The 25210-nt window shown below is 39.4% G+C and overlaps 2 protein-coding genes across 5 annotated transcripts; one reads left to right on the forward strand and one right to left on the reverse strand.

Moving 5' to 3' along the window:
• The first annotated feature begins 1093 nt into the window (after positions 1–1093).
• Positions 1094–7377, forward strand: TSTD3 (thiosulfate sulfurtransferase like domain containing 3). Of its 2 annotated transcripts, none has more exons than XM_052689651.1 (4): positions 1094–1214; positions 1377–1540; positions 2153–2312; positions 3584–7377. In XM_052689651.1, exons 1-4 carry the CDS (start codon positions 1114–1116, stop codon positions 3645–3647), a joined length of 489 nt encoding a protein of 162 aa, XP_052545611.1. In that variant the 5' UTR covers positions 1094–1113; the 3' UTR covers positions 3648–7377. The 2 variants fall into 2 exon arrangements, with proteins under 2 accessions (XP_052545611.1, XP_052545689.1); XM_052689729.1 differs by having other exon boundaries at positions 1094–1204; positions 1370–1540.
• Positions 6415–25170, reverse strand: CCNC (cyclin C). Of its 3 annotated transcripts, XM_052689276.1 has the most exons (12): positions 25061–25170; positions 24311–24417; positions 18888–18972; positions 18588–18657; positions 16950–17001; positions 14139–14194; positions 12855–12890; positions 11517–11608; positions 10755–10822; positions 10362–10441; positions 8243–8361; positions 6415–7734 (listed from the first exon to the last, which is right to left on the reverse strand). In XM_052689276.1, exons 1-12 carry the CDS (start codon positions 25090–25092, stop codon positions 7680–7682), a joined length of 852 nt encoding a protein of 283 aa, XP_052545236.1. In that variant the 5' UTR covers positions 25093–25170; the 3' UTR covers positions 6415–7679. The 3 variants fall into 3 exon arrangements, with proteins under 3 accessions (XP_052545236.1, XP_052545302.1, XP_052545378.1); XM_052689342.1 differs by lacking the exons at positions 24311–24417; positions 25061–25170 and adding an exon at positions 22264–24244; XM_052689418.1 differs by lacking the exons at positions 18888–18972; positions 25061–25170.
• Positions 25171–25210: the final 40 nt, after the last annotated feature.

Here is a 25210-nt window from a genome sequence, read left to right on the forward strand (position 1 = left end):
AGGAAGACTTGTTATAGATATCATGTAGTGAGGGAAAACGAAAGGCCAGGGGTGAGGAAGGATGAAACGTGAACAGCACCAGCCGTCAGAGCCAGAGAGAAAAGTAAAGTGAAAGCAGAGAAAGCAGGGAAAACCAAGAGCGCTCAGTAAAGCACGATTATGGTGCTAAGGGGAGTGGGAAAGTGGGTAAGTTTGGTGGGTGCATGCTAATGGCAGTACCACGAAGGTGAGAAGACAGTAAGTATGCTGCTTTTGTAGAAAAGATGGAAAAGTTATTGGAAATGGTGATTCATGCAGTACCACAGCACGGAGCGTTGGCTGGGCTACTGCTATCCCCTGTCCTGTCCCTTCAGTAACCATGGGAATGTGGCTGGCTCAAGCCACTCTGACTTCAAACTAATCCCTCAAAAGCCAGCCTCTGAGTTGTTCCAGCTTTTGCACACAGGGCAGTGTGTTCTGTGTGTGTGTATGTGTGATCCTAGGTCACACCAAAGCCATACAAACTAATTCATACAAATACAACCTGATGCGAATTTGTGTCTCATGCGCAAACCATTCTGACACACCACCACTCGTACCTACAGTCCGAACTGCAACACACGGAAACCTGGGTGGCTGTTTTAGAAGTACGCACATGAAACATGACTCGAAAGAGGAAGCATTCCACCCCCCTGTGTTCTGTTAAAAACGGAAAGCGCATAAAGCTTTAACTCACATATAGCTATGCTGCTCCAAAGAGACATTTGCGAATGCCCGTCATGGGGCCATATGGGAATGGCAGAAGGGCGGCTGGGGAACCAGCTCTTGTGCCAGCTTCGATCTGTCACACTCTCCAGCTCTGAGGAACACTTTGTTCTCGTTTGGAAAAAGAAAATTCTCATTAGGGAAGACTGTAGCCCTCAAAACACAGTCCTCGTTTTAGGAAGGGAGATGATCAGCACGCCTGCCTCTGAGGACGGGCATCACCGGTACGGGGTGTGCGTACAAAAACACGTGGAAGGAGAGGGGGTCCCTCATCCCTTCGCTCCAAAGCGGTGGCTGCCGGAGGGGAGGGCCCCCAGCAGCGGGCAGGGCAGGGCAGGGCGGGCCGGCGTCGCCGCCATCTTCGGAAGTATGGCAGCCTGCGGCTGGTGCCGGTGCCGGGCGGTGCTGGCCCTCCGGGCGGCGGGCGGCAGCCGCTGGGGACGGCGGGGGGCAGCACCCGGTGAGGCAGGGTGCGGCATGGGGAGCCCGGACCGGGGTGGCGGGGGCGGCTGGCGGGGCCCGGGATCACCCGAGGCGCGGAGCTTGAGGAAGTGTTTCACGCTTTCTTGCTGCCGGTAGCAGGGGGGAGCTCGGCGTGCGCTCACGGGCTGTGCTGCTTTTACAGAGCCGAGGGCGGTACATGTCAGTTCCCCCAGACTCTGCTCCGACAGGGAGAGTAGCGTGTCTTACCAGGAGCTCAAGAACCTGAAGAAAGCAAACGTCCTCCACATCGATGTTCGAGAGAGGTGGGAGATTGAGAGAGATGGGAAAATCCCGGCGTCCATCAACATACCATGTAAGATACTCGCACTGCTGCCTGGAAATGTTTGTTGGTGCAGTTTGGCAAGGCTATGGACGCATGATCACAGAACACCAGGGTTTGGAGGAGACCTGGAGATCATCTGGTCTCACTCCCACTAAAGCAGGCTCCCTACAGCAGGTGGCACAGGAAGGAGTTCAGGTGGGTCTTGATTTCTTCAGAGAAACAGACTCCACAGCCACTCTGGGCAGCCTGTGCCAGTGCTGTCACCCTCACAGTTATGGAATTTTTCCTCATATTTGTATGGAAATCCCTGTGTTAGTTTTGTACTAATTGTGCTGGGCACCACTGAAAAGATCCTGGGCCCATCCACTTGACTCCTGCCCTTAAGATATTTATAAGCGTTGATGCAACTGCCTCTCAGTCTTCTCCAGGCTGAACAATCCTAGGTCTCTCAGCCTTTCCTCATATGGAGGGCCCATAATTATCTTGTAGCCCTCCACTGGATTCTGTCTAGAAAATCCCTGTCTTTCTTGAGCAGTGGAGCCCAGATCTTCCCAGAGGAATTTGAAACATTAGAATGTAGATCTACTGGTGGACAGAGAATAAGTGAGACTTTCTATATTGTTTTATTTTTCTATTTCCCAGTGAATGAATTAGTGGAAGCTCTGCAGATGAATCCAGCAGACTTTAGGGAGCAGTACAATCAGAAGATGCCTGCCAAGTCAGACCATGTGGTTTTCTCCTGCTTTGCAGGAACAAGAAGTAGACAAGCACTGAGTTTTGCTGCATCCCTGGGTTTCAGCAGGTAAGCATGAAATCATGCATAAGGATGAAATTACTATGACCTCTCCCAGTAAGTACATCAGAACTCTCTCTCAACTTCCAATGGGTGTGAGTAATATTTTTGACGTGGAACTGAATGAAGAGATTAATCTTATAGGTAGAGAACTGCCAAACAGTACCTTTTCTGAACCTTGAAAGATGGTATTTGGTGTTACAGCAAAGTGAGACATCCTGTGAAACAACCCCCAGCAACTCTGCTTTTATGCTGGAAGTGATTCCATGTGCTGCAGGACCACATTGGTGTTGGAAGCACTTTCTACTTATTACTTATTCCTTGCTGAGATGCCACTTGTACAGCATCATAACACTGATCTTCACATGCAGGATGACTGGAAAGGTAGAATAGTTTTTATTTTGGTACAAGTAAAATCTTAGATAGTTTATGAAAACATATCCTTTGTGAAACTGCTGTTCCACCTGTACAGTTCACCTGTACATTTCATGGTGATAAAATATGACTTCCAGTATGGCTTTCAGTAAAGCAGTGTGTTGTTTACAAAGTAGTGAAGCGACTAGTGAAAAAGACAGCAAGATTGACGGAGTGAAAGAAATGGTAGCATTTGACTGGTGGAGTTGTTAGGGTCTCAACAGAAGGCATCTCACTGACTAGAAGGCTGCAGAAATTTCAAAAATTGATTGTTTGCCCCTGTTTTTGCTGAGCAGCAATTCAAGAATTGGAGTATTTCTGCCAATTACAGTCAAAAGTGTGGAACCATGCTCTTGTTTCATAAATCTGCCGTTTAAATAAGTGCAAAATAACCTTTATCACCTGTTTTTCATACTGCCTAACTGAAGGATTGTTTTGCATGGTGTTTCTTTTTTAATCACGACTGTTTTTTCCCAGGATTATATCAGATCTGTATAGCATGTATGTTTGCAAGAGACTAAAGACCCGTGTGTTTTTACTTCATAACATCTGAAGTATTAGGCATAATGTCACATAATGTCCCACTACAGTGAGTTCATTGGCAAGCTATTTAATTGATCCATCTGCCACTACTTGCTTGATGTTTGATCTCCAGCATTGCATTATTTGGAAGAAATGGCCTACAGAATATACTGTTTAGATGCAGGCAGTGTTTGACTTCCCTTATTTCTGGCTGGTTCATTGTATAATGTGCAAGTGTATTTAAGATAATTTCGTTGTGCTTTTTTTCTGTGACTTCTCTTCCCTATCTTTTCCTACATTGATAGGAGAGTCCTTTATGATATTTATCTTCTGCATACTTTCAGAGTTCAGCACTATGCTGGTGGCCTTGAGGACTGGGCAAAACATGAATCTCTAGAGAAAAAATGAAGATGACATCCTCCAGCTCCTGCCCCACCTTCGGGATGCTTTGTAGATTTTATCAGGATGCTTTGTAGATTTTAGCATTTAAGCTACCCACATTCCACTTTCAGAATACAAACGTTTCCCCTCATGTAAATGGGCATTTCATTAGCCATGCATATTAACTGCTTTGTTTCAATTAAGTTCTATGAGATGAATAGAAGATGTTAAATTTGTTCAGCCTTTAATCTGCACGACGTTATTTGCTGGAAGAAAGTGACAAGACTTTTAATGTTTTTGGCTGCTAGGATTTTGGCATGATTTGCTTTATGACTTTAAATAAATGGTGATAGCATGCATAAAATTATCCTTCCCAAAAAACTTTGTTGAGTAGCTTGTTTAGAATAACTGCAGTTTAATGGAATTGCTGTAAGTGTCCTAAGCACAGGTGTACTATTCTTCATGTATAGCTATATTTTTAAGTTTTTGCCATGTTATCAAGAGCATACAATGGGAAACTGACTTGCTGTTCAAAATGTGTGATTCCTTATTTTAGAAGTATGTCCATTTACATACACAGGTCTGCTTCTGAGCACAAAATTGCAATAGCACTCAGTCAACTTGTTCTTTTTCCTTAGCAGCTCAGTATCAAGTGAGAACTTGTCTATATTTACTTGAAGTTGTTATTATGGAGATGTAATCATCTTAGATTGGAAAATGTGAAGCATCCAAGGAAGCTACCTAACTCCCTGCTTTCTTCTTTGTATATTAATTTGTACATCTGAAATGTTAAAAAAAAAAACAACACATCCCATCCCACCTATACAGCTGCATAGTCATAATTCTAAGGATTGGGTTTTTTATTTGTCTGTTTCAATGCTGTTAGCAGTTCAAGAGAACTAGCAAAGCTGAATTACTCTGAACTGAATTAAAGCCTATAGAAAACTGCAGAAGTCTACGACTCTGCGGGATGTCTGGAAAAAGAGAGCAAGATTTCTGGTTCTGCTCTGAAAATTAGCAACTAACTGTCTCACCTCTGTGACATTTGTTCATGTAGCATCATCTGTTTACAAATTTCTTATGTATGACTCAGAATAGCCTGCTGAAGCTGTTGGTAATACAGAGTTACGCAGGGATTCATTAATGCACATTCATACATACGTAATACTTGAATGTAGCTCTTCACCAGAACTCCACCTACATTAAGAGGCCCCTTCTGTTACCTAAACTCTAACTCAGTTTTCCCAAAGCACCATTTTGCCACTCGCACTGTTCATCCTGTTTCCCTAGAAGGGAATTTGTTGAGGACAAATTCGGGTGTCTTCCATCCACCAAGCTTTTCACGTGCCTGTTCTGAGAGGATCAGCTCCAGCTGGCAGCTTTGAATTCTGAGATTTTTTGACTCTTCATATACTATTGGACAGTACCATATATGGTGAAACCTTCAGATTTTGTTTGGGAACCAAACCAATCATAACAAGAGATCCTATATTCTCTGGGCTTAGAAAACTAAGTTCTATTAAGAAATTAAATTTTGGAAGAAAGAGGCTAAAAGAAACACAAGCCTTTTAGTAAGGGCAGAATTGTTATCAATTGGAAAAAAAACCCAAAATCACATTCTTTGGCACAGACCAGTTGGCATTTTAGCAGCTGCACAGTGGAGTCCTTCAGTCCATTGTTACTTCAATGAGTAGGGGCAGAGCACAAAGGGCAGAAGTATTTTGCTCCTGAAGAAAGCCTTCCCCAGAATCCAGCCTCATCAGATGACGATGAGGAAACTGAGCAGGAGGTTTGTGGAATTAATTAATGCAGTGCATTAAGAAATCTTAATGTAAGTTTTCTGATGCTTAGTAGTAGATTTTATTTCAACTGTTAAACACCTTTTAAAGGCAATTTAAAATAAGGAAAACATACAACTAAAATATTGAAATAGATTTACCAACCTTTTTCTCTGTAGTCTTAACAGTTTCCAAGCTGTTTAAACAGGTTTTGTAATTCTCATCACTGAATTCAGATCCTTTGACCTCACTCTATTGCCTTTCACTGCTTACACTGTAATCAGAGATGGTAATACCATCATCATCCTGACAGTAATTACTTCAGATGCCTCTAGTTATCAAGTGCCCAATATTTTAGCTCTGAGATTTAGATCATACAGATAATAAAGGTATGAAGAAAAGTTTGCAAAGGCTCTTTAGCAGTGAGAAAACTTTTCACTCTGTCCATTCTTAATTGTGTAAAGTTCCCCAATTAAATAAATAAAAAAAGCTTGAGGGATGTGTGATAGATGTGAAAAGACTGATGTTTAACTGAAGAACAGCTCATACTTACGAAGTCCATACAGCAGTCAGTGTGCATTTATTTTTACTTGCCAAGTGCACATCACAAGTAGAACACTCTAGGCTTCAAGCATCAAAGACAAATATCCAAACCCACTTCATCAATTAGGTGTCTATAAAGGTACAGTTGAAGGGCAACAGCAGTAGCAAAGGCCACGGTGTGTTTTTTCTATCTTATTAAAGTGGTTTGGATTTTACTACCTAATCTTTTACAAAAATGACTAGAACAGTACTAAATACAAGTAGCCATGCTGGCTGCATATAAATACACTTCTGTTTCAGTGAACGAGGTGTAAATTGCAGAGGGATATTATCTACAAAAACAGAGTTCACTTTTCTTTTAATGGGTCAGTTTTTTTGAGTCAAAACATCACAGAAGATTTTGTAGAACCCTCCCTAGCATTTTAAACCAGCGAAATGTGGCGTTTGAGGAAAGGAGAAGCTGGACAGCAACAGTACTTCACTTTGTTTTATTGTTCAATTTTTATAGTTGGGCAAATCAGCATTCTTATTCAAAATGAAGTTGTACAGAAATTATTTAGAAAGGAAGTTATCTAAAAATCATTACATTTGATTTAGGCCAATTCCTGACTTCAGTGGGATATCTGCCTGAGTAAGGAACACAGGATATGGCCTTCTATTTGAAGGAATCTCATTTTCTCCAGCACGCAGTCAACCAAGGAATCCCATTTCAGTTATTCTAAAGAGTTGCTCCTAAGATCACAATTAAAATTAGCCAGTATGAAGCTCACCAAAAGCTTGATCCTCTTAAATAACCTCTTCAATGAGCCACACAAATTCACACTAACAGTGAAGGCAGACTAACAGTGTGTATCTTTTATACAAAAGAAAAAAAAATAAAAAAACCAATCATAGCCAGATTTGTATTTGTTTGTGAAATACTCCAATTGTACTTACACAGTACATGCAAAAAAAATAATTGTTGGTGTTTTGTTTTTTAAATTCCAAATGCTTGAAATGCTTAGGAAAACTGCAGAATCACTATACATATTGCACTTTTCTGGTAAGTTGGGCTTCTAGACTTCAAGGCAAAAACATCCAAGTACATCTATTGAGTAAAACAAGCATCTTCCTAACCCCCAAAAATGAACTGAATTTCTTCCCTGCAGTTTTCATTAAAACTCTAACACCATTCTTTGCAAATTCTTCTGTGCTTTGCTCCTGAAGGACTGTTTTCACTTATTAGAAAATCCAGATGATAGGAAAAAAAAAAAAATAATAAAAATCACCAAATCCCTAGGTAATTAATAGGTTTAACATACAGTGCACTACCCTCCTTCAGTCACAAACAAAATGAAGACAACACAGGTCATTAATATAGTTACACTTAGGCTTCAAGAACACTCTTAAAAAAAAAAAAAAAAAAAAAATCACTTTTAATGGCAAGCCACAATTTTCTCAAAGCAAACCAAACCAGTAATGAACTATTTGTTTTGAGTGGATAGAATTACCCTTTTGCAGCTTGGTTTAATATTTGATTCCTTACACTGAGAAATCTTAGTACTTTTGCTCCAGCGTCAGAGAAAATGATGCAGTTTTAAAGAAAAAACTTCCAAAATGCTTGACACAAACAAGCTATTTACTCTTCAAGTTCTTTGTCAAAGATGTTATTAAAAAATTCTGTCCATTTCATGAACACAGGAAAGATCCCAGGATGTCTTGAGTCAAAGTGGTCCGTAAAGAAATTCTTTGGAATGTCTTAAGATTGGCTATAACTAGAGTTCTGGCTACCATTTGGACCCTGTTCTCCTTCACTGTTTGGAAGAGAAACACAAAAAGACACGTCTCAAAACAACAGCACCATCCTGCATTTCTATCTTTTGCAAATGAAAAACATTTGTGTATTTGAACAGTAATTTCAAAATACTCCGATGCAGCTCCATCCTGAATTCACTCCTGAAATCAACATTTCCTAAGTTCCCATGACAGAAGCTTGTGCATAGAATTTGAATGTGCAGGTTCCAAATACTGATATTTAATCACAGTAATTAAACATGACATCAAACAGGCACAGTTCTAAAGAATCAGGCTCTGTCATTGGACCTAACACTCTCTTTTTAAACTGCATTGATCAGATTCTAATTGCATTAATGCTTTTCCACAAAAGAGCAAATATTCTCCTCCTAAAAAATCAGACCGCACACTTAGAACAGAAGAGCCTGCAGTGCACTATCATTCACTATGCCTCAAACATATCATCATACCTAAGAGTATTTTATTTTTTCCATATGAAAGGTGCAGTAAGTAATGGAGGTACAGTACCTGTTTGGAGGTGGTTTTGGTTTAGGCATTTTGCTAAGAATAGTAGCCATCTCCTTCCTCTCATCAAAGTTCTTCCACTGCTCGTACAGCTTCAGAATAACCCTGATTATTTCTAAAATCTGATTTGAAAGAAACAAGATTTTAGGTCAATCACAATAGTGACTTTGGTATTTATGTCATCATTTGCAGCGTACAGTTAATTAACCATTCCTCAAATTAAGAAGCACAATTTTCACGTTAGAAACAGAGCTGCCTCTGCTATTATCTGGTCTGGCAACCAACCATTTCTGTAAAGAGCTTTTTGGTTTAACTGTTGAACTGAAGCCTGAACAGAACCGTTCTCTCTCTCCCACTCCATTTCCTTCCCAGTGTATCAACCATTTCTGCTCCTAAAGCCAAAGGGCTGCTTATGCTTTATACTGCTGGGAAAACAAGGACACTTGGCAACATGTCTGTAGCTGAATGATCACAGATTACAAATGAAGTGATTACTGTCTGTGTTCTATACCGACCAGGGGCACATTGTTAAAAACAAATGAAACCAACACTGCTCTGAATTCTTTACTTCCAAAAATTAATAAATAAATAAATAGATAAATAAGTAAATAAAGAGCTAAGAAGTGTCTCAATACTTTATAATAAAAATTGTTGAATTTTCAAATTCAATTTCCAGAAGTATAAATATTCTCTACCAATTTGGAGGCCATATTAATTTCCTGTTAATTTTCTAGTGCAATATTTTACATAGAAGGTGGATAAACACAGAATAACCTCAGTTGGAAGGGACCCACAAGGATCTAGTTTAACTCCAGCTTCATACAGGACCACCCAAAAAAAAAAAAAAACAAAAAAAAAAAAACAAAAAACAAACCATGTTTGCTTCATTATTTGTTTCACTACTTACTAAATTAATGAAGTGGACTTCTTCCCAGTTTATGGATTTTGATCAAATGCTAGAACAATATATATCCCTGAAACAGTAGTTACATTTGGCTAGGAGGTCCATGGTGTTAATAATAATAATATAAAAATAATAAAGTTCAAGCTTAGATTGTAGTCACTGGTATGAGAACAGAGACATTTAAACACTGAAACATGTTCAAGATCAAGCTTATGATAACATTACATGTCAAACACGGATTGTTTCTCCTGTGCTGCCAATCTGCTTTTGCATGCCTGACAGTGTAGCTCAGAGATTTGATTCATCATAGCATTCATACTGTGCTTAAATACATGGCAAACTCTGGAATACAAATCCAAAGCAGGGATATCACCAGCGAGATGAAGGGCAATCAAGGGCAGAGAGAAAAATCATAAACCTTCTCTTACATTTGCCATTCCATTTTGAACACTCAGGATCAAAAAAGGTAAACTTAGACTGAAAAATATGTGCAGAGTGACACAGTGTGATAAGGGGAATGAGAAAGAGCATATATTGAGTATGACTTTCTTGCAGGAGCAAAACGTCGGTTACAGATGTATGCATTCAGAAAGTCAACTAAAGACTTAAAAGGAAGTAGTTAAGGAACATTATTGGTATGAGAAAACTGCACTTTAAAATCTGATAAATGTATGTAGTGGATTATTTGACATGCATCTTGCAGGGTCAGGGAACTCATCTGCAGCATCTTGGAACACCCTTGCTTAACACTGAATAAAGTCACAGCCCCCGTCATCCTGAAAGCATCAATGTTTTATACATACAATGAAAGGAAGAAAAAGACAATTCATAGGCACAATGCTGAAAGGCAAATCAGAAAATTATGTGCATTAAAATTTAAAAATGATAATATAGTTCAATCTTGAACGATAAATATTGGGAATTCTTTTTCTTCTGGAAAAAAAAAAAAAAAAACCACAAGATATTTGTTTTCTATTTCAGTCTGTGAAATGGCAACAGCAGCAATGCTCTGCCCTTATGCAGAGGTTCAGTCTTGTCTTTCAGTGCAGGGTGATACCCAAATGTCCTGACATTTCCCCTCCTCCCTAATTTCAGTAGTCTATAATGCAATTGCTGAATGAAGTTCAAATCAGTATCTTACACATGCAAAACAGGTTTTAACCATGGCTAACATTTCTAGTCAGTCCGTAGCAAAGGCAGGAGGTAAAACGAGAGTACCTTTTCCATATCAACAGATAGCTCAGCAAACCACTGCCTTGCATCCTTCTGCTGGACAACGCAGGCCACGTGTAGGCAAGCTGCAAATATCAGGTGATGGAGACACTCAATTATTCACTCTTCATACATTTAGAAACACTATTTTTGTCAGTCAGGCAAATTTCTATAGAGTTCAGAGTTCTTCACTCCCTCTGCAAACAATCTCAGCCGGTATTCAACAGTTAAATGTGATTTTTCTTCAAGACTTTCTAAGTTGCAAAGTTATGCTGTTAGTACTGTATGAAATACAAACTGGAGAAGCTTATGAGAGCGTTTTAAGGAATGCTTGTTGATGGGACAAAGTACAGAAGGCATCTTTTTAAAGGTGACAGAGACATTACTTTTGTTACTTACCTAGAGCTATCATGAAAGGAGGGTACAGCAGACAAAGATCAGTTCTATATGTGTCATTCACTATCCTCCTGTGTGAAACAAAGAGAGCTCTTTTAGACTACATAAACTGCTGCCAGTTTATAAACATTTTATCAGTTACCCAAATGGTATCAGTTAATCAAATGGTAGGAGTCTGCAAGGCAAAACAGAGAAACTAATATCTCTCCCTCAGTAAAAGCCTATTAAAGACATCCATTGTTTTCTTTGAAGTCACAGCAGAAGTCTGTTTGGAAACACTATATTGTAACACCATCAATGTAATTCTTCAGTGTGTTCACCTCCATCATAAAATAGTTATCCCTGTTCCATAAATAAGCAAATTAGGGCAAAAATAAAGGTAGTATTTTTATTGTCTGTATTTGAGAAACAATTAAGATGTTTAAGGAGTTCTGTTTAACCAAATTTAAGAAACAAAACTGCATCCTGCTTTTACCAAAAGATGACGTTAACAGAAAAATAGCTAATATCTATACAAAGTCACCATGTAACAGTGTAAAAAACTGTGCTATTGGAGCTGTTCTAAAAATGAAAACTAGAGCATTTCAAAGTAAAAAGCATTACAGGGTTAAAAACAGTAATTTAAGCCAGTGACATATACATGCATAGGTTAACTTGTATACCCCTTGTATTATTTAGCCTGCTAAGCCATCTCTGAGGCATAACTGTTAAACACTCGCTTTCTTTCTGAAAGGAAACGCTAAAATCAACCGCTGTCTTCATTACCAAGCAAGAGGTAGCAGCATGTCTTCTTGGCCCATATCTTGCACATATTGGAGCAAAGGTCTATAAGGATGATACACTATCAAACAGCAGTCCTAGGAAAAATGTCAAGATAAAACTCAAATTACAATGCAGAATGCGTTGTCAGTTCTTGTTAAAAACACTTGATTTACAAATCAATTACTGTACTTTTAAAGCAGCATTATGACACCTAACCCTACCATAATGAGGGCACTGTTCTCTCTAGAATACCATTATACAGCATGGATGCCAGTCTGTCAATGTCTTTTCCCCAAGAGACGCAGAAAGCCACATCTGCAACACAGTGAAACCTCATTTGCTTACAAACCCGTAATTCCCACTTGGAAATACAAAACACTGCCAGAAAGCAGTCTGTCGCTAAATACCATACATGGAAAGCATGCCAAAATAATTGACACTAGTTTGGAAAGCAGAAAAAAATTTTCCAGGTCTTTGAATTCCTCCTTTCCAGGCCCACGTTGGTGTATGCAAGAAGGAATAACCCTGACTGAGAGCAGCCAACTGCATGCGCGTTACAGGGAAAAGCTGCATTCAAATCCAGCTGTGGAAACTTGGTGCTACTTTACCTGAGCCCTGTAAGTCTGGGCCGTATCCTTTGAGCTTTCCCATAAAACAGAGCAGTGGGACAGTAACCCTTATTAAAAGCAGCTATAGCTGATTTCCTTTAAAGTGTCTGCAAGAAAATGTAATGTTGTACTCCTTTCACACACTGCTCTAGTAGGTTCAGCACCACCTCAGAAAGCACGAGGACCTACATTCAGTTCCTTGCTCACAGCACTCAAACCCGCATCTGACTTGCTAGCAGGTTACTCTGATTACCAAGTTATAGACCAGTCTGAGTGGTAGCTGCCCACACCTTGTGCTGAAGCTGGACTCCTGCATAACTTTTTTTTTCCCCCCGAGCAAGAGGGCACAGTAGGAATACAACTCTATGCTCCTGACTTGCCATTCATCTAGGCAAATACACCAACACCCTGGTCTCTGTTCCAGGACTTCATAATATACAACTACCTCAGTTATATAAAAAGCAGTTCTGGAAACAGAATTTATGTTTTACTCTTCCCAAAAGTGAGCAATACATACTCCTATCTCCACTACTACAATATGCATTTTTTCTGTTGAGTAATTTTCATCAGAATGCTATAAATGTTAGACTTGCATGAGCACCATTCTAAAATTAGAGCAGGAGGAAGAAAAAAAGATGACAACAGCATCATGCACATTCCATAGTAAAAAATTAAAAGCATTTTAAATAAAGAGTAAACCAAGGTGTCAGTGAAAACAAATAAACTCACCTACCATTAATTCTAAGAGATAGAATTCACATTCTAGTATCTGCAAAGAAGTAAAATCACAATTAAACTGCAGCATGTTTCAGACAGTAGAAAGAACTGGCATCTAGCTTAACATTATGAATACACAGGAATTCTCAGCACCTGTAGTTTTATATGAAATGCATTCAGGAGTGTTGGATATACAAAAGCAAACAAAATGGAATTATGATTATGCATTGTCATTACAACTGAATCCCAGTCATAACAATCCATTTGAATGTTTCATATCTGGTTTACTGTGAAGGACTGTAGTTGTCTGACTTGCTTTGACACCTGACAGCAGAAATTTGTTCACAGTTTATACTTAACAGCAATACAAGAAATCCTGTTGTAGAACTGGAGTTTCTTCAGCAGGCTACTAACATGCCAAACGGCCCTTTCATATATTTTCATATTTAATTTCATATGAAATATTCTGTCCAATTGTAGCAATTAAAAAAAAAAAGTCCTTTTCCATGGAGGCAGTGAAGAGAGAGTGACAGTGAGCAAAAGACTGGACTGTTTTTGCTATGGATAAGCAGTATCCCAAAACATATTTCCATTTGCCTTTATCTGTAAAAAAGCAGTGTGGTTTTACTGAAGCAGTTTAAATGCTTTATATCCTGATACATTATTTGGCTTTCTAAATAGGATGAAAGGCAAAATCACAAACAGGTAGCATTTACCACAATCTGAAGAAAAATTACAAGTATTTTCCTCCTAAACACTACAGCATAAATCAATACTGGTTTCAAGAAAACCATATAGAATTTATTAGACTGAGACTGAAGATGTCTCAAAACCCACTAGTAAATCTAAATTTTGAATAATAGATAAAAAGTTATTTTTCAAAAAACATTACATTTTATAGGCAAAAACAAAACAGCTTCCTGTAAGCCAACTGTTGCTGCATATAAACTTGGAAGCATCTCAGGTGCCAGGACTATTTATCTTCCCTGGAGCAACGTCCTTGTAAACAAGAATATTTTGGGGAGGCAAAGCCAAATCTCTTTTATCATCACACTGTATAACATCGGTATTTTAAACACTCACTTTATGGCATTCCTTTCAGCAGCTTCGAGAAAGGAAGTTATACAGAATTTATTACAATATCTTTCTCGATAATCTATCCAAAATTAAATACAAGCAACTCCATATATTAGCGTGAAAATATTTCCTTCTCAGAATTTAAAAGGAGAGGAGTTCCTCCTAAGAATTACTGGTCTTTTCATTCATTTTGATCAAGTTATAGTTTGTACAGCATACTTACATGGTTCATCCTATAAGGAAACTCCTTCGGGAAGGCATATGAAAACCTAGTTTTCACTACAGTAAAGACAAAACATGTTAAAAATGATGCACTTTAACTTCTTTCACATTCTATTAATCCACCTGCATAGAGCCCTTCAAATCCACCTGGAAGCACAACTGCTTTCAATATAAAAACATGGTTTTGAAAGAGAAAAATTAAATCGTAAGACTTAAGGTTCTGACAGGGCAAGAGAAATAGGTCTCAAACCCATGTTTTCACAGTTACTCAGCCAGACATTTGTCTGATGTTTTGGGCACAATTAAACCTTCTAGTCTACCACTACTAGATGTCTGAGTTCACTAACTTCCTGCAAGTAACCACGCACACAGGGCTGCCTGCCCACCGATGTCACTGCAATCTAGAGACCATTTTAGGATCTCACCTCCAAGACTAAATTCAAATGGAATTTTCCTTTGCAATCTTTTTGATCCTTCAATAAGCAAGATCGTAAAGCACGTGACAAAGTCTTAGGAAAGTAAGGCTAGGTGTGGGGAAGGAAGGAGAAGAACCCAGCCGAGAGAGATCTTGTAAGCACCCGGTAGAAAGATGTTCATAGGCAAAAAACAGGCTCAAATTCAAATCAAAAAGCCAATTAAACATGCTGCAGATAAATGCCTTAGGCACTGGACTACCACTTTTCAAGTGTGTTTTTCTCCTTGAGTTTTTCCCCACTCAAAAGCAGCTGTTTAGGCATATGACAATTCAAGAAGCTCTTGCCTTCAAGACAATGCCCAAATAACATCTATATCCTCAGTGTTCTAGCTTATGACGATCCCCAATTTAGATCATTTAGATACTTCAGTAGCCTCATACATTTTACAAGAATAGGTATTCAGTGCACTATTAAGAATTATGTTAAGTGGCAAAAACAGCGTAAAAATCAGATTACCGAGCAAAGAAAATTAAGTACTCTTGAAGATGTAGATTTGAGATTTCAGCAAGTGAATCTTAAAAAAGATTTTAAGTCCTCAGCCTTCATAGAAATCAAGTAACATTTAGCATCCTGGAAATGGACAGTACTGCTTATGTTAGTGACAGACAGTGAACTACAAATTGATGCTACTTCCAGGGAATCCATATGCCACTCACTTTGGAAGATAACATCAGTCTTCTGGATGGAAAACTTCAACGTGTAGATCTGTTGTGGACTTTACTAGAAAAACTGCTGTAGGGCAGTAAGACTAGTCCACTGCTTGGAAATTTTCATTATTTCAAGATAACAGAAGAATGAATAAAACAGACATCTCAAGTAGCATGCAAGTTAAAGAGATAAATAGGGAAAAATAAACTACTTTGTTTCCATTTTTTTCCCCCATACAGCAAGCTGGAGATGGAACCATGTGAAATTGTCCTTTCAGTCAGCTGTATAAACACAGGGAAAAGATTTTGAAGAGCTTGCAAGAAATCCGAGATATCTTCCTTACAAAGGAAGCCTGTGCTACAAGTTCCAATGTTTTTACCTAACAAAAAGCAAGTCAACCTCAACTATGCTGTTTTCTCTTTTGCTAGACTTCCTTTGACTATTCTCATCTTTTTACTCCTTTTCTGTTAAAAAAAAAAAAAAAAAAAAAAAAAAAAAAAAGGATCTGTACTGATGAAGCAACTGTACTACAGGAAAAGTAGGTAGAATATAAGCACAAAAATGCATGGAAAAAGCCTGTTGCTTATTTGTTCCCACTTCCACGAAATGCCAAGTGCCCATCAGGACACACAGGAATCCTAGGTCTGAAGGAAAAACCATGAGAATCAACTTCTACAAGACTCCGAGCCCTGGAATTTTCAGAAACAACACAGCTCAACAGTAGACGACTAAGCAGAATCAACTAAAATCCATCTAAGTTTCTCATTCATGCGTCAAAACAGCCACACAGATCTGTGCTTGGAGATGCTTCTGCTATAAAAATAGCAACACTTTGCTAAACCTAGTACTGGTCTTGGTCAGGCTGGCACTGAAGACACGTTTCAGTTTCTGGTGGTAGAATTGTCATACAGCCAGCCCCATGGATTGATATAGTTACTGCATGTGGAGGCTACAGATGCAGCTGGTCACCTGTCCCCTCAGCAGCTAAGAGCTATTTTGAAAGCACTGACCTACATTTTGAAGAGCATAATGAGGAATAGCCTTTTGAGAGCAGCTGGACCTTCTGGGTCAAATTACAGCATTTAGTTAAGGAAGCCATTGCTTTAAGACCTCAGTGGTCGACACGAAATTTACAGGAAATGGGAAATATAAAGTGGGAAAGAGAGAAAATAAAGTAACTACAGTGTGATTTTGTTGCATCTTTATTTGCGAACAATATGTAGGTTATAAAATATATTTAGAAGTAAATATTGTGTGAAATTCAGTTTTATGGCAGGGGAAAAAATGGATTAAAAAGCTCAGGAGGCATGAAGCCTACCAAAACTTCCACAAAGAGGTACTTTCATGGAAACATACCTGGTAAAATACGCAAATAAATACCTAGGTTCCCAGTTCTATCTTTGAGTAGCTCAGAAGCCTGTTCACTACTCTAGTTTTATAGGCCTTGGTATTTAATTTTTATCTTTGCTTCTTACAAGCTCCATTCAGAATCAACAAGAACTAATAAAGGATAGAGTCTTTTGTTTCCATATTTAAAAAAAAGTTACTTATACTAAATGGATTTAACTGGCTTCGAGCAGCCAATGTGTAACCACCTATGACTTAATAAAAATAGTTATCATTAAAAAAAGTCCAATCTCTCTACAGAGATACCTAACTATGGTGGAATGAGAATCACTAATACTTACACACAGAAGTAGCAGCAGAAATCAACCTTGTATTTGAAACAACACCAAACTCCTGAAGAAAAAGAAGGTTAAATGAGGTGAACCACCAGAAATACCGCTTACCCCACTATTATTATTAAATTAAATTTAAATAAATTGAATAGTTATTAAATTAAATATTAAATTAAATATTAAATAAATTATTGAATTAAAACCGCCTCTTACTAAATTGGGCTTCTTTATGCTGTATTTCATTTTTCCCCACCCCTTTTTTTTTTTTTTAATTAAAGTAAACAGTAAATTACATGATCTAGGTAAAAAAGTTTTTTCCATTTATTACTTTGTCCTTTCAGTTATGAAGAATAGTAAAGGTATATGAAAAGTACTACAGCCACAATACCTGAAGATTAGTTTGCTAATAATCTACACATAAAACAATCAAAAGAGCTTCAATAAGGTGTGCTGGTTTTAGACTAATTGGAAAGAAAATCATGTTTATAAGGGTGTCATTAACTAACTTTTCTAAATATGTTTCCATGAAGCCTTAGGTTCTCCACTGAGGCAGACAGCAAATCAAAAATTTCTACTTAGAAATTTTCCTTTTGGAGATGCACATACAAGAATCATTACTGCTACATCTGCCTTCTGAAGATGCAGAAGCCTTAGCATCAGGAAGGCTGCAATGCCTCCTAATAGCTGCTGTAACACAGAGTGTAAGTGGACATATTTTCCTTACACGAGTAGACTTCATCAAAGGCTTAATCAACAAGATGATAAAAAAAAAAAAAATACTCTCTCCATGTTCTGTGTCTTTCTCCTTTCCTTTATCTCTTTCAAACACTGAAAGCTATCAGAGCTTTTGTACAGATAACAGCACCACACATAAACATCAGTTCAGTAGGACCGCTTCTAGGTATTTGGGTTCCTCCTCTAAAATCATAACTGCTAACATAGCACAGATTTGCCAATATGATTTTTTTTTTTTTTTCCATTATGCAGAACCTCCTCAAACTGCTAAAAAGCTTCTCCCATTTCTTAGAAAACTAGGAACAGGGCCTAGCTGATGCTAACTTATAGCCACCCTCAAAGTGGACCTTCACCTCCACTGGTGGAGGACTCAGGCCTTCTCACCACTATCCCTAATGGATCTGATCTTTCTCAAACACAGCACGTGAGCTACAACATGCTTTTCATTCAAGTAATAAAGTGTGGTAAACTCTGAAGATCCCTCACTATAAGAAAAGGAAAAAGATAATTAGAAAAGAAAAATCAAATTTGTTTTAAAATTTGAATAAGCACAAGAAGGAAAAGCACAGGAGAAAGGAGACTCAAGCAAAAACTGCACAATTTAAGATACACTGTACATAAATACGTAAGCACTGATAGCAAAACACACATTTAAAGTAATCTTTCCAATTTCCAGAGGCTCTTCAGGGTTAGTAATTCAGACAAAAACGTGAAAGATCAAATATTAAATAAAATGTTTGAAGGCCTTTTGTCTCCTTTTCTTAAATTGCAATAGAAATCCACACAAAAAAAATACCCAGAAGGTCTAACCCCCACAGCATGAAGAATGACAAAAAATTTTGCAAGTCCTGAATGTTTTTTCACTTTCATACATCACATAATTTCACATTAAAAAATTGTAATACTTCATACCTCTACTTTGGATGCCAAAAACACACACGTAGGAGCCATTAATACTGGATCTATACTTTTTAGGGAATATCTGAAATGTTACAACAAAATTATAATATGTTGTTTCACACATGTAGAATGATTAATCTATTAAGAGCACCACACTTCCTTTTGAAATCTTAAGTTAACTTTTACTAGCATAAAAGCTTTACACCATCCAGAAAACAAAAGTGGCACTATTTTTTAATACTAAATTTAAAAGGGCTACCAAAATGTGCCTGACACGTTTTATTCCTGTACCATCATAATAAACAGTCCTACCTGGCATAGAATCTCTTGAAGTAGACTGTAGCAGTGGCAATAACTTGCTGTCTTAATTTAAGATGTTCACCTAAAGCCTGGATAACTTAAAAGAAAAAAAAAGCTTGAGTTGTGTTTCTATAAAAAATTTGACACCAAACAGCAAAGGATTTCAGAACACGGCTAGTACTGAGGATTCTAAGGAGCAGTAACACAGCCTTCTCCTTGCGTCCTCACACACTGCTCAGGTGAAACAGTATGTAGCTGCAAACCTACAGACCTGCAGGTGAAGAAGAACTACCACATCATGAAGCTTGTGGACACCATTAAAAAAGGAAAAGTGACTCAACTTCATCGTATACAAAGTCCATGAATTTTAAGTAGACGGCAATGCGAATCTAAAAGGGTAAAATATTGAATATTCCATTTCATAGCAAAAGAAATCAAAATACTTGAAATGTAAGTCTGTGGCTTTTCAGGGCCATGCAAAATGGATGTGCTTTTCAAACAACTAAAGCTGCCAACACAAACATGGTCATTAAATTTGGCAGAGGCAGCAGGTGTTAAAGAAATGACATATTTAGTCTAGGGAGAGGGGGTGGGAGACCAGAGGATGCAGTCAGCTGCTCCATCATAGTAGTCCTCTGCCAGTTGGCCAAGAAACAATCCTGGTGTCATCTGTGCAGGTAGCTCTTGTTTGGCCTCCCAGGCAAAGGAAAGGTGCCAAGCAAATTAGATGCATCAAGCTGGGATTAAGAGCTGGGACTGGATATAGAAAACGACAGAGAGAAACACAGACAAACACAAGGTTGTTACTTGTTATTCTTCCCATATTTTTTTCCACAGCCATTACTCTGAGAAAGGCTTGGCTGTGTGAAGACTCTTGTTTTCCTCCCTCACCAGAAACGTCCAAAAAAAAAATAAAAATCATTGAATATACACTTAAGTAATATACAAGTGTATGTGCAAGCATCTATCCAGGAAGCAACCACTGATGGAAAAAGCAACAATTCCATTGTCAATAAACACTACAATTAGTCTCCCGTTAAGCATACAAAAACTTTTAAAAGTCCTTTTTTCCCCAACATTGTTTCCTCCTTGGGAATATCCAAGCTCGCACTGCGCTCTCATTTAATGAGCACTGCAGCAATTTAAAACATGTAAATACCAAGAGCATTGTTGGCTAGAAAATGGACCAGTGTAGGAGAAGAACCACCCTGACCAACACTGACTATTGGCAACATAGTTTGGGTTTGTTTGGTTGGTTTTTTAAGCACAAAAATTAATTAGTTACCCACCACAATTACCCAAAGCCACTTAAGTTCTTTCATTGTCATATCAGTCTTCTCCTAAAAATAAAGGATGCCTAATTCAGACTAGCTTGCCACCAACAGTAGGACTCGCAAGCAACACTGCAGAAAGGAGGTTAAGTCCACTATGGAATGCCTGTACAAATATTAAAATACTTATCAGTGTATCCTGGGAGGTCTTAAAGGATTTTTCACTTTGATTTGACCACGGGGCTACAAAGCTGTCCTACTACTAGGGCATCAGAATAATCCAAACATTAAGCTAAACAGAATTCTCCAAATATGTTTCTTGTTCCCATGGGATTTTTCAGGAGCAGTTAGGCCATCTGCTGTCAGAGAAAAATCAAGTGAGGCTTAGGGGAAAAAAAATGGACAAAAGCCTAGAGAGATTAAATGAAATGGAAGCTTCTATATGCCAGGAAAAATTCCAGTACTTGTAATAAATTTTTGGAAAAAAAAAAAAAAAAAAGGAAGCTATCGGATTATTATTTATTCCCTCATGTTTACCAAATAAGTAGTTTCAGGGTTTTTATTTGTTTGGTTTTTAAGTAAAAAATGTTGGTTTCAATTCAGAAGTCTTGAGTAGCCCATAATGCAAACATTACAGCTTCTGCACCAAACCAGAAAGAGAAATCTTTTAATAGGCTTTTCATCCAAAAACTCGATTAAAACTCTATGATCCAAAGAAAGAAGTCAACGTTAATTTCTCATGTTTGAATTGGCTTAGAAGATAATAATTTTCCCTCTCTATAGCTCTTATGGCCACACAATCAGTTACTGATCTACAGCAACTGTTTTCAAATGGGGAGGCAGCAGGAAATTATCCCTTCAGGTAATTTTCAGGTTACTTTGGGAAACAACCACCTCCTTAAGCAGAATCAACATGTCACAGCCATATCAAGATAATGCAGAACAGGTAAAAGGCTCAATATATCTAAAATAGGGTCCCTAATTCAGAGGCAGGTAAAAAAACACAACACACACTGAGGGCTCAAATATGGCAACTGCTGTATGAGTTACCATCAGCACAGTACAACCCCAGACTGTCCTCTCCATGAAAGTATCCCTCTAGACCACAGAAGATGTGACAGTCTAGCAACACCATCCCCTCCAGGGCATGCCATGTTCATACATGCACACATGCTCAGGGCAGGCAGTCTTCTTCCAGCTACCATGGGTCAGGAACCTTCCTTTAGAAAAGGCACGGAGAACCAAGGAAAAAGACAACCACAAACGATTTAGCTTATCTATGAGGGCTGCTTCTCCTATTTTACTATGTTGGCCTGTGATATCTAAGGTAGATACTAGCGACATCATACCAGAGGTTAAATCTTCCCAAAAATATTCTGTTACATTCTGTTGCCATGTGACAGATGGCAGCAGAGGGGCACTCTGACACAATGGCATCTGACGTGGAAGTGCGTATGAAGCAAAGGTGTGGAACTGAATTCCTCCGTGAAGAAAAAATGGCACCCAATGACATTCACTGATGCTTGCTGAACATTTATGGAGTGGATGCGAGCAAAGCGTGGCAGTGGCTGGTGCATTTCAGCAGTGACATGTAGGATCTACCACTTGATCTAGCAGCTGGTAGCCCTACCCACAGCAGGGGGTTGGGAACTAGATGATATCTGAAGTCCCTTCCAACCAAAGCCATTCTATGATTCTACAACCAGCCACGTTCCAGACAGCCTTGTATAGCTGTCATACCACAAAATGAAAAGCATCTCTATCAGCACACCTGCATTAACTGACAGATTACAAAGAGGGAATGGTGTGCAAAGCTGAATATTGGCTTCAAGGCACTGGAAGCAATGGTGCAATATCACAAAATTTGTACCAGGTAGATACCACGAATGTTCTCACACAAGAGCAGAAAGAGCACATTATGCAAGTTTGTTAGGACCCACTGAATCAATATGAGGCTGAGGGTGACCATTTCCTGGACTGCACCATTACTGGTGACAAGATGCGGTGTCACCGCTACAAGCCACAGTCAACATGGAAGGCCATGGAGCGGTGACCGTAACAATCAAAAAGATCAATATGATGAAAAGGCGTTACAGAGAAAAAGGAAAAGTGCTCACCTATCTCTGAAGATCTAGGCTCACAAGGGAAACACCACAAGGGAGGAATCTCCACCCAGAAGTCCTTCCACAGTAGCAGTCAGCCCTTAAATGAGGTCTAAGAGAGGTGCAGCCAGGCTCCACCCCTTCCGGTAGCACAGCTGAATTGCCTTCACCTGTGCTCCCAGGGCTGACCAGTCCTTTCCCCAGGTGCTCAATCAGCGGTTCAGGCCATGACTCAGTTCCCATGCAGTAACATATGATTCCCCATCAAAGTTCAAGATGCAGTGCCAGTGGGTAAAGAGATGCGCACTGTCTTTTGGGATATGAAAGGGGTGATCCTCATGGATTTCCTGGAACCTGAAGAAACCATCACCTTTGACTGCTGTGTTGTGATGCTAACTAAGCTGAAGGCTTAAACCTCTGTAGTCAGGACAAAGAAATCAATTCTTTTCTTGCAACATGATAACGTTAGGTCCCATACCAGTTTTATGGAGCACACTGCCAGTCTTGACTGGACTAACCTACAACAGTCACTGTATAGTCTGGATTTCGTAGCTTCTGATTTCCACCTGTTCAAATGGATGAAAGATGGACTGCATGGGCAACATTTTCCCTAGCAACAATGCCATCATAGCAGCTGTGAAACAGTGGGTCATCTCTGCTGGTGCAGATTTTTACAAATGTGATAATCCAGCTTTAGTTGATCACTGGTGAAAATGCATAGCTAATAGTGGTGACTGTTGAAAAACAATGTTTTGTAGCTGAGAATTTGCTCTATCAAATAGGGTTATTGTGCTCTTGGTATCTGTTGTAGTTTCCATGGAAATAAATAGGAGGTATCACTTTCAGAGTGACCTATGCAGTTTGTAAGAGTTTACTCAGGAAAATCACTGAAGTGGAACATAAAAAAGGGCACATTCCATAATTAATGATAGTGAAAATTAACACAAATACAGTTTTAAAAATATGAGTATCCTATTTCTTCTTTTTGCATTGGGAAGCTATGAAACTGTTTTAACCTCAAGGAACATCAGGTATTGATCAAACTGATAAATCACTGTTTGCTTGACTTTCTGATGCTATATAAGCAATAATGAAAATATATCAACAGAAATCAGATTTGGAGCATACTCAATTATTACAGAAACCATTAACCTAAGAAAGAAGGTGGGCTAAGTGTCCTTCACAGTTACAGTTCAGTATATAGGTAAGTTCTTCCAGTAGCTTTGGTGAAGTCATTTAACTTTTCTTTTAGATAGCTGAAAAGATAAGCGTTCTGCACTTCCTATGTACAGCTATGAAAAGTGTTCAAACAGCTGTTTGCAAGCAAACTAGTGCTTTGCAATATCCTTCTCCTAAGGAGATTTTTTTCTTTCTTATAAGTCAGACAATTGCATAGGAAAGAGTTTAAGCGTCTGTGTAACCTGATAAACTACAATGCAGCTATTCACAGGGTTAAATGCTTTGCAGGACCATGTCTTAGATAACTTCATAGACAAGTCTCAAACTCTTTAGGAGAACAGGCTGCAGACAACACTGCGCAATTTGAGAGCCACCCACTGCTGGGGAATCAGCCACATGGGCCCAGACATGGGCAACTGTGCAGGTTTCAAAGAGTGTAACTGAACACAACAAGATTCCGAGCTTTGCTTTTTAACAGGACTGCACACATTGGCTAAAATACTTACCACATAATCCCTCAGAAGATCACAGCTCGACATTTACTGTCATCAATAACCTTTAATATGCTAGCTTACCAGCTTCTCCTTGCTTCTCTTAGTTTTTTGGGTTTTTTTATAGAATGTCCTGAAAATCAGAACTGTACTATGTTTTGCCCTACCACAGGTTAACATATTACATATGCAGCCAGGTTATATGTAATTCCTCCTGAGCTAACACAGTTAAATGAACAATAAATGTTGTAGGCATTCCAACTCTTTGTTAAAACACATTGTGAAACTATATGCAATGTAGTAAAGAAAACCACATCCTCTGAGCCACTTACATCTCGACACAGCAGATACTATACAATAAGATGGCACAAATAAAAGTAAACCAATTTTACCATTAGTAAAAAATATCTGTAGCTTCCAATATTCTTCTTCAGTGAGAAATTTCAAGTCTTTTTGGCGTTCCTTCAGTAGATCTTGTTTATCCAAAATCCATTGTAAACTGAAGGGAAGGAAAATAACTTCAGTAACTCTTTATCGATGCTACACTGCCTCCCACACTAACAGACTACAGCTGGGGGCTAAGGCCTAGTGATCTTTAGCCAAGCCATGGGCAAACTCCTCAAGCAAATAATCCCTAAGGTTTTACAAGTTAGGCATCTGCAAAAACACCAGCACGGACTGAGATCAGCCTATAGCTGTAGAGAATCAAAACGACTGCAGAGAAGTTGTGCTCTGATAATTACTTGAAAGCTTTATGCTATATTTAGCCCACCCCAGCCATCCATTTAGAGCCCAACGTACTCAGAATGCGGTACTCCACGCAGCCCAGCCCTCAACGTGCCACAGCTGAAGATAAATATATCCCACCCGCCGTCTCCAGCTGCCCCGTGGCTGGCACCAACCACCGCTCCAACACCGCCCTCGCTGACCGCCACCCAGACAGGCCATCCTCACCTCCAGCCGAGGCTACTCGCAGCCGCAGGCCGGGCCCACCGCCGCGCCTCAACAGCCGGGCCCGGCTCCGGGCTCCCGCCCGCCCCGCAGGCCCCCAACAGCCCCGCATCCCCGAGCCGGGCAACGAACGGCCAAAACGCGGCACCGCGAAGCTCCCCGCCCTCCCTCCCCTCGGCCGCGGCACCCACTAATGCGAGCTCTGCCAGAAGTTCCCGGCCATGAGGAGCCGTGGGAGGCGCCCGGGCCCTGCGCTGCCCCGGCCCCGCCGCGCCGCCGCCCCCGCGCCGGCACCAGGAAGGAGGCGGCCGCTGCCGCCCCGTGCCCGCTCCGCCGCCGCC

The sequence above is a fragment of the Tympanuchus pallidicinctus genome, unplaced genomic scaffold (assembly GCF_026119805.1).
Source record: "Tympanuchus pallidicinctus isolate F22 unplaced genomic scaffold, pur_lepc_1.0 scaffold1, whole genome shotgun sequence".
In the NCBI taxonomy this organism is placed as follows: domain Eukaryota; kingdom Metazoa; phylum Chordata; class Aves; order Galliformes; family Phasianidae; genus Tympanuchus; species Tympanuchus pallidicinctus.

Bases quoted from the DNA above. Each gene is read 5' to 3' on its own strand.
- TSTD3 (XM_052689651.1), top strand. From the start codon at position 1,114: ATGGCAGCCTGCGGCTGGTGCCGGTGCCGGGCGGTGCTGGCCCTCCGG. The intron at 1,215-1,376 runs GTGCGGCATGGG...TACAGAGCCGAG, and splicing joins GCAGCACCCGGTGAGGCAGG to GGCGGTACATGTCAGTTCCC. The intron at 1,541-2,152 runs GTAAGATACTCG...TCTATTTCCCAG, and splicing joins GGCGTCCATCAACATACCAT to TGAATGAATTAGTGGAAGCT.
- CCNC (XM_052689276.1), bottom strand. From the start codon at position 25,092: ATGGCCGGGAACTTCTGGCAGAGCTCGCATTA. The intron at 10,442-10,754 runs GTAAGTAACAAA...TGATATTTGCAG, and splicing joins TCCTTTCATGATAGCTCTAG to CTTGCCTACACGTGGCCTGC. The intron at 7,735-8,242 runs GTACTGTACCTC...TCTTCCAAACAG, and splicing joins CCAAAACCACCTCCAAACAG to TGAAGGAGAACAGGGTCCAA.